This window comes from Convolutriloba macropyga, unplaced genomic scaffold, assembly GCF_964194025.1.
Source record: "Convolutriloba macropyga unplaced genomic scaffold, txConMacr16.3 SCAFFOLD_3777, whole genome shotgun sequence".
Lineage (NCBI taxonomy): Eukaryota > Metazoa > Xenacoelomorpha > Acoela > Convolutidae > Convolutriloba > Convolutriloba macropyga.
The window spans coordinates 15,514-24,536 of NW_027451264.1; the positions used below are offsets into that span (position 1 = coordinate 15,514).

Sequence of the window (9,023 nt, forward strand, 5' to 3'; positions counted from 1 at the left end):
ATTGGGAAAAATGCGACATAAAACAGGGATTTGTGCCAATTTTTGACAATTCTTGACAATCCTTTTGTGCCAATTTTTGACAATTCTGCAAAAATTGCTTAAATATTCCCAAAACTTTAATATTTTTTTTTGTTTTTCTGCTTCTTGGTCTTCTTCTCTTCTGAGGGACCAATATGAATTCCTTAGTCTTCATTTCTCAAAAAAAAACGTGAGATCTATCTGCCAACCCACTTAGTGTTTGTTCAGACAAATTTCCTCAACTTTAGAGGCTTTTCAGATCAGGATATGTGGCTGCGTTTTAAAACTCTCTCTGTCTTTAATTCAATAACAAAGTAGATTGTTTAAATGTTTAGAATGTTTAGGAGCTCCTATTTTTCAAATTAAATTTGTTGTCTTATAGAGTTTTTAACTAAATTAGTGGCCATTTTACTCATGTTGAGGATCGAATGACTTTTCCTTTTCATAGCAAAAAGAATAACATAGGAATCATTAAAATACTTTAAGAAATTTCAATAGATTTCTCTCTTTTTCATCAAGTTCAATTGCAAAAATTCGTTAGAAAACGAGAAGAAAAATTGCGAAAACAATTCAAATAATTCGAAGAAGTCAATTTAACTACTTTTCCCATTTCAAAAGAAAAATATCACGCCAGCTAACAAACAAAAAATTAAAAATCTATTAATTTTCCAAAAAAAAATTGAAAGAGTTCAGCTATCATTATTTTCCTAATCCAAAAGCGAATTAGTTCAATCGGGAGAAATTTTTCTCCTGAAATTCCCCCTAAATTTATAGATCTCTAGAATAAGAAACAAAAAGTTATCTTTGAAAAAGGTTGTGTTCTTTTGGTTTATAAATATCTTGATTGCAGAATTAATTTTTTCAATTGCTTGGTTTTTACTAACAATAAAGTGCACTGAATAGTTTTTTTTATTTTTAGAGTTTTTCAACTTCTTCGTTACAACAAATGCTTCGGATTGCTTCAATTTCAGCATTAAATATAATAGCTTTCCTTATCAAGAAATTATCCGGTAAATTTAAAAATAAATATTTTACTTTAACTCCCGATTTCTGGTGATCTATCGGAATTAATATTTTTAAAAAAACTGGCTGGATTTTTGAAAACGCGATACTTTTCTGATTGATGGAGTACTTAAATTTTTGACTACAAAAACGGGTAATAGGGGTACAAAAACTAAACTGTTAATCCAATAACTAAAATTTCGGCAATTTACTACTCGTAATATAAAACAGTTCTTGCGCTAGAGATTTTTTAGCTCGAGATCAAGTTTTTCAACCCTTAAATTCTTAGATCCCTTACAAAAAAGATCCCTGACAAAAAGTTGTCGTCTTAAAAATCATGTAGATCTTCAATGTTTTTTGTTTATTTTAGGTTTCCTCTTTTTAACAAGTGCCAATAGAGACTGATTTTTGTTATCATAGTGCCAGCTCTCCAGTGTAAGTAGAATCTAAATCATCAAGAATTTTCGGCCTGGTTTGCCTAGAAAAAAATAGCAAATAAGCTAATAAGCAAATAAACAATTAAACCTTTCAAAAAATAAACGTTTGAACCTTTTATCGGTTGTCTGTTTCGCAGTTCGAACTCAAAATCAGACTTCTGTGCAACCCTTGCGCAGGCTTTTCTAAGACCATTGTTCAGAAAATGTCCAGACTTTGGTTTCTGATCAGATTTTGACTATCGTGCGACTATAAAACTTTCCAGGCCTTGTAATTTTGGTCGCACTATGCCACCCGTGTGGGACCCAAATAGTCCGATCAGAGGTGGCTAGGGTCTGGGACCTTAACAGGAGAAGTATTTTGTTTCGAATAGTTATATCTGAATTCCGTTCGGTTCATCATTCAGTTAAGACGGAATCTTTCAAAATCATTAAGTAGCACAACATCTATGTTAAGCTCAAATGATGAATTATTTGTCAAACTAACAAAACAATCACATCCTTCAGTAACAAATTGCAGTGAGTTTTGTTGACAACACAATTCAACTGTGAGATCGTAAAACCAATAACCGATTTTATCAACATCGGCTATCATTCAGTGATAAGAAACAATGACTGAGCCTTCAGGTGACAAAGTTTTACTCGGCGTCATCAATTCCTTATACACTAGCTGCGGCGATAGAAGCTCGGAGGTCCAACAAAACGCGAAAAGTTCACTTGTTCAGCTCAGCTCAGCGAACGCTCAAACTGTTCTACTCAGTGCCTGTAACTTCCTCAACAACAAAGGCGCATCGGCCAAACCTCATCAAATTGCCATTTTGGAAGTCCTGGAAAAAAGTGCCAAAGAGGACCAAGAACAAAATGTTACCTCCGGCCTTGCCAGTAAAATTGTCGAATGTAGCATTGCGGTTATGGTTAACAACAAGGAGGTTGTCCCAGAACTACAAGGTGCGGCAAGTGCGGTTTTAGTAGCCCTGAGTTCCAATCACTTTGAAAATGTCTGGTCAGAACTGGAAAACAAGTTAGACCCCGCAGCTTTGCCTCATTATTTCACCCTAAAAACCCTCGGAACCCTGGCTACTTTGCATTCCCAGAAAAGTTGCCTCAAGTTAAAACGACTATTTGGGCTTTTGCTTCCGATGTTGGGAATGGTCAAGCAAGATAACATGAAGTTCGTGTTTGCAACAACACTCGCTGAGTTTTGTTGGGCTATCAACGATGCCGCGTCAGCCGACTCGGACAAATTCGCTGACTTCAAAAATGAAATCCAATCCGAAGTTCTGTCATGTTTTGACATTATTTTCAACAACTGGTTTGCTGTAAAAGATCAAAGAGTTCAACTGGCCGTACTAGAAGCGACGACCAAAATATGCTTTCTGCTTCCCTTGGAAAAGCTGGAAGAAAACATTGCAAAAATTGCGCAGACCATATTTAATATGCTGAAAAAGTCGAAAGAGCAAATAACTCTCATAATAATTTTGGGTACTTTTTTGGAAGCTTGTGTGGCTCAAAATAGCTCAGGCGTTGAGGCCATTTTCGACCAAGTTTGGAACACTTTGTTCATTATTGCATGTAGCTTAAATGAGACAGAACTAGCTACAAATAAAACATTCAAAGAACTGTGCAAAATATATTTGACCCTGAACAAAAAATTTGACCAAAAACAGCTTTTAACTGTCATGTCTCGATTTGATAACAGAGAAGAAAGTCAGAAAATATTTGCGTTGATTATTTTGCGACATTTGATCAATTTTGATTCGGAGATGATGAGTACAGGTGATAAAAAAGGAGTCATTGTCAGTGGGTTGAAGAATATTCTAGAAGATCAAAGCTTGAAAGTCCGCAAAAACATTTCACAGACCATTTTGGCTATTGCTTTGCAAGACTTTCTTTCAACTGAAGGTTCGTATCCTTTAATTGAGTTCATATTAATAAACAGTGCTTCAAAAACGGACTACGGGGCTAAATCTAAAAAACCGAAAGATCAAGAAACAGTCAATCAACTTCAAAATGATCTAGTTATGTCATGCCAAAATGTTCTCAACAAATTGTTTACAAACATTTCTTCTCTCAATTTTGTGCTATGGCCAGATTGCATTCAGTTCCTAATGTTGCCAAAATGCCATCACGCAGTGCATAATTTATGCTCAAATCTCGTTCTTCTAATTGAGGGGCTGATCGAAAACGGAGAAGAAGAAATTTTCAGCGTGGACTTCGAAGAGCATGTAAATTTGCCCAAACCTATCGAAATTTTTGCCCGACTTGTTGTACTTAGTGGAAATCCCGCGTCACCTTCGAACAGTGGAATAAATTATATGAAATTGTTGCAGCTTCTGAGTGAGTTTTTTGAGGAAGACGTACAAAAAATGTGGACGAAAGTGATACCAAAACTGGTAAATTACCTCGAAGTTCAAGAAAGCGAAAACTCATTTGACCAAACAGCGTGGGAAGAATTACTGCTCAAGTTTTTCTATAGAACTCTTGCTATTTGGGACGATGAGGAGAGTTTTGTTGAACTGACCGAAGCATTAATTGGTCAGTTAAACTCATTTTATCAGTCCTTGAATGACAGTCAAAGTAAATATTTCACGTATAAGTGCCTCGGGTTTGTGTTGCGGCAGTCACAAAGCAAAAAACTTGTTGATAAAGTAGTCGCAGACATCTTGGGAACCGTTGACCATCTAGATCAACATCAAAGGGAAGGTTTCGCAGTGGGTTTAGGACATGCCGCCGCTACCCATCTGGACCAAATTTTGGATAAACTTGACTGTATTTTAAAAGGCAAGCCTCTTGAAGAACCAAAAGTTCCGGAAAATCAACCTCAGCAAACTAAAAAGCGATTTGGACTGTCCAGCTCCTCAAGTTCGACTCCCAAACAAACGGTGAAACAAGTTGATGATAAGTTAAAGGCAACTGCAATGCTTGCGTATGGTAACGTTTGTTTCTACGCTCCAATTGACCTCATCACTTCCAGAATGGAAGCCTCAATTTTGAAGTCCTTGAACCCCCACTTCGCCTCAGCTAAGGACCTTTGCTTGCGTCAAAACGTCCTGAGAGCTACTGAGCTTCTTGCAAAAAGCATGCATCAGGATCACTTGAAGCAGAAATACGTGTTTAACAATCGCAATGACATCATTAAGAGTTTGCTCACAATTATCCAATCAGAGCCAGTGGCCGTTCTGACAACTTCGACCCGCCAATTGGGTTTTGTGGCGCTTGCAGCTCTTGCACAGCTAACACCAACATTGACAGATGAGCAAGTTGAAAACATTGAAACTACTTGTTCCCAATCAATAATGACTTTACCTGAAGATCTGACCAACCAAGACAAGAAGAAATTTGGAACTTTAACTGATGAAGAATTCTCAAAATTAAACGCAGAAGCTTTTGAATCGTTCAATGGCTTGATTCGAGAATTGACAAAACTTTCGACCAAATTCGGGCAAATGTTCAAAGTTTTTGGACACATTGAAAATGACTTGCTCAGCACTGTCACAGTCGAGAAACATCGCGCTTTGAATTCATGCTCGGCGATTTTTAAAACTTTCCTTGAAAATTGCGAAACTTCCGAGGAAGCTGTTTCTGCAGAAGGTCTTGGCCAAATTTTAGCACGCTTGCTGCCACTTTGTAACGACGAAAATTCCGAAATTCGGAGTACGAGTTTGAAGTGTATTGAATGTTTGTACAAAATCACGACTCAAATGAAGCCAACAGATGAAGCTACTCAGACCTCTGTTTGGTCGGTTTTTGACCGCATTCGTGAGCCAATAGAAACGACTGAAAACTCGTTCAGCCAATTAAACGATCTCTCGAAAGTGGTTTCATTCATGGTTGACGTACAAGAAGTGCTCCAATACACACTGACACTATTCGGCGGTATTTCAAACTCAAACATCAATCATTCGGCCGCGGCGTGTATAGCCTTAAATGGAATATTCAAACACCGAAGCGACCAATTTAATCACAATATTCCAGCGATAGTTTCCGAGTTCAGTAGCGCAATGGAAACCGTTATATCAAATGATAAGTTGAAGCAAGGATTACTAAAAGCGTACAAAGTGTTTGGGGTTGCTCATTTGAACGCCGTCGCGCAAGAATTGCTCCTTTCACAGTCGTTACCCTACTCATCCTCCTCGCGTGAACTAATAATTGGGCTCTGTTCTGTTAATTCAGACGTTACCACTCAAGTTCTACGGCTATTTTTGGACTTGCTGAATACAAAGCAACCGTATGAAGAAAAAGGTTCGACTAGAGTAGCTTCGCGGATGGTTCTAGCCATCACTTTAACATTCGAGGTGTTGACAGGTGTTGAAAATATTCGTGACGTCACACCGTCTTTATTCCCGCAACTATTCATAGCCCTGCTAGCTAACATCGGTTCGCTCCTGAAAACAGAGAATCTTAAACCCGCGAGCGGTGCAGCAAAGCCCGCGACTAGTACCAGCCGGTTCCGGAAGAAAAAGACAAAACCCACAGCCGACGAAAAAGAAGCCGACGTTTCAGGCCAAACCACAAGTCTTATCGTTCCGCGTGAAAGCGCTAGCAAAGCTCTGAAATCATTACTTGAAATACTTAACAACGAAGAATCATTTATACAAGAGTGTGAAATATTCCAAGAACTTCTTGATCAAAAAGATACGGTTTTTGAAGGTGTTGAAAAACTTGCTGATGTCATTTGTGGACATTTGTCCAGCTATTTGCCCAAGATTGTCCCACTTGCTTTCAACACTCTTAATAGCGTATACGAAGACCAAAGGAGCTGCGCAGTTGCCTTTTTCGGTCAGTTAATTTATAACAAGTGTGGAGGTCAAGAAGAGGCTTTAGTTGATTCTGTGATGAACATTTTGCTCGCTAAACTAATTGACAGCTGCTACGAGGTCCGTAAAATTGCACTAGAATCTATAACAAACATAGCAAATGCCGGTTCGGACAGTGTGAAGAGATTCAGTACTCCTGTTCTAAACGCATTAGTTATGGGTCTGGATGATAAAGACAGCCCTCAGAATGAAGTTACACTGATCAGTCTAAAAGGACTGCAAAAAGTCTTAGAAGTCATTGATGAACCGTCTGTTCGAAGCGTTCTCATCACAATATGCCTGAGAATCAAAACATGTTACGAAAAAGATGACTTTAAGGTTCGATGTGCTTCGTTTGAACTTTTCGGATCTCTTACCAAATTTTGCTCCGATGAGTCAAAATCGACATTTATTGATCAAATTCTCGCAATTTTGCCAACTTTACTTTTACATGTCAATGACGATGACGAAACAGTTCAAAACGCCTGCAAGAATGCGCTTCAAGAAGTTTCGGCTCTTTTGAACACACCGAAATTTGAACAATGTTGTCAAAATGCAAATAAACAAAATCCAGCTCAATTCCATTATGGCGAATTTCTAAACAACGTTGCCAAGAGTCTCATAGCTGAAATTCCGGACAAGTTGAGTTACTTTATAACGTCTAATGTCCAGTTCTTCAAAAGTTCATATTCTAAATTGAGAGCAAACAGCGCATTGCTTGTTGGGTTTCTGATCGGAAACCTGGCAGATAATCAACGCCAGGTAGTGTCGATTGATCACGTGTTGAACTCGTTGACTGGGTTGCTGAAGGACCCCGATGTCTTAGTTCGATCATACACGGCAGAGTCTTTGGGTCTCCTTAGCAATCTGATTGGCTCTGTGTGAGAAACAAGCAGCCTCAAGATGAAAATTACTCCGAACTTCATCCGCTTATTTTCTCTGACGAGTAGACTATCAATCAAATCAAGCCCGTCCATTTAATGTAATTCAATTTTTGGTAATCTGATTTTTGGATAATCAAGTAAATTTTTTTCTAGGCACGGATTGTATGTCAATTTTCGGAGGACAGGGACATATCTTCCTGAGTTTTGAGTGCTGTCAATAGAGAGATCCGTTTGTGCCCCCCCCCCCCCCCCTGTTTACTGAGTGCATATTATTTGCACCCCCAACAGCTACCATATTGGCACATATAGATTTACTATATAATGTGATATGCTTTGTAACGGGATGCATAACCTATTGTCGGGAAGGCAAATGAAATATCCCACTGGTTTTAAAAAGTTTGAATGTGAAAGAAAGCTAAATGATATCATATAAATTGAGCGCGACGAAAGCTTTTCAAGACTTTCATCTTGTTCGATGTGAACCTAACCAGAGAGAAGTTGCTCTGAAGAACAAGGAAAAGTTTTAATCTGAGATGCCCAAGTAGTTCCACCTGTATAGACCTGACAGGAAATACGACATGACACCACCCAGCTCTTCCAAAAAAAAATATTAAAAAAACCGAGCATCGCTGCCTACGTCAAAAGCAGCTTCAATGATCAACGCGGATGTAATTTTGCGGTAACTGTTGTTCAGCTCAAAACCTTCATTAGTTTTTTGGACAAGTTTGAAAGTTCCATAATTGAAAAGGGCGAGAGAGATGATCAAGCCCTTCAATACAAAATTGGTTTTTGGTTGAAAAGAAGCAGCCATAAACTAGCTGAGATCAAAATTATAGAAAGTTAAAATCTGCGAATAAAGCCACAGTATCACAGTACTGGTCGTTCCCGAATAATAAATAGACATTTATTGATTGACATGGCTTAGTTGTCGGCATGTACTCCCCTTACAGTATTCCTCAGGTCGAATGTCCTCCTTAAGTCCTTCCTTTATACTGTTAGAATGGGCGTAATTTGTCCATGAGGGTAAATTGATGTAAAAATGAGGAGGGTCTGGGGGACAAAATGATGTAAGAATGGGATGTATTGGGAGGACTTTTAAGGAATTAAACTCTGGCCAAAATGCGCGGCAAGAGAGGACTGTATTTGGAAGAGGTTTTTGAGGAATTTCTCCACTGGCAAAAGTTGCAATGTAAAAGTAGGCACAATGGGAAGACTCCCAAGGGGTGTAAAATGGTGTACGAATGGGAGAGTAAATTTTTGAGAGGGTTTAAAATGGTGTAAAAATTAGGTTGCCAAGGGTGTAAATTGATGTAAGAGTGAGGGGGTAATTTGTTACGAGAAGGTAATTCTAACATATTTTACTCAAATAGATGGACCGCCAAGAGTTGGGCAAGCATTGATGGTCTGGAGGCTAAGGAGAACCGGTTCAGGGTACAGAGGTTGTGGGTTCAAAACTGTCAGTCTTTGAGTTTGGGGGGCTAAAACAATGTAAGATTAGCGCAGCGCTTCATAGGGGGTAAGATTTGGGGGGTAACTTTTTGAGAGGGGATAAAATGTGCGTAAGAGTTGGGCTCCTAAGGGTGTACAATGACGTAAGAGTGGCTCTTCTATGGAAAGATTTTTTTACAAAAATGCGGCTCAAAAATCATACATTTTTTGGCTTGCATTGGGCTACGGGGGAGGCGGTAAAAAGACTGAGAAGTGAAATATAAGATAACCTCCACTCTAACATCTTTTTGGCCTTTCAAGGGGGGTTAATAATGTAAAAGTTTGGCGGTATTTTCTCAATTAGCCCATCACACTTATATCATTCTACCCCTCTGACAGAGCAAAAAAGATGTAATAGTGGGGCGTGAAATCGTCTTTCGGACCCTCACTCTTACATCATT

At 38.6% G+C, this 9,023-nt stretch overlaps 1 protein-coding gene across 1 annotated transcript; it reads left to right on the forward strand.

Moving 5' to 3' along the window:
- The first annotated feature begins 1,935 nt into the window (after positions 1-1,935).
- Positions 1,936-7,256, forward strand: LOC142356519 (maestro heat-like repeat-containing protein family member 1). The gene has a single exon (XM_075408409.1). It carries the CDS (start codon positions 2,066-2,068, stop codon positions 7,133-7,135), a length of 5,070 nt encoding a protein of 1,689 aa, XP_075264524.1. The 5' UTR covers positions 1,936-2,065; the 3' UTR covers positions 7,136-7,256.
- Positions 7,257-9,023: the final 1,767 nt, after the last annotated feature.

What these genes read in the sequence shown, in the direction of transcription:
- LOC142356519 (XM_075408409.1), top strand. Translation starts at nt 2,066, where the DNA reads ATGACTGAGCCTTCAGGTGACAAAGTTTTACTCGGCGTCATCAATTCC.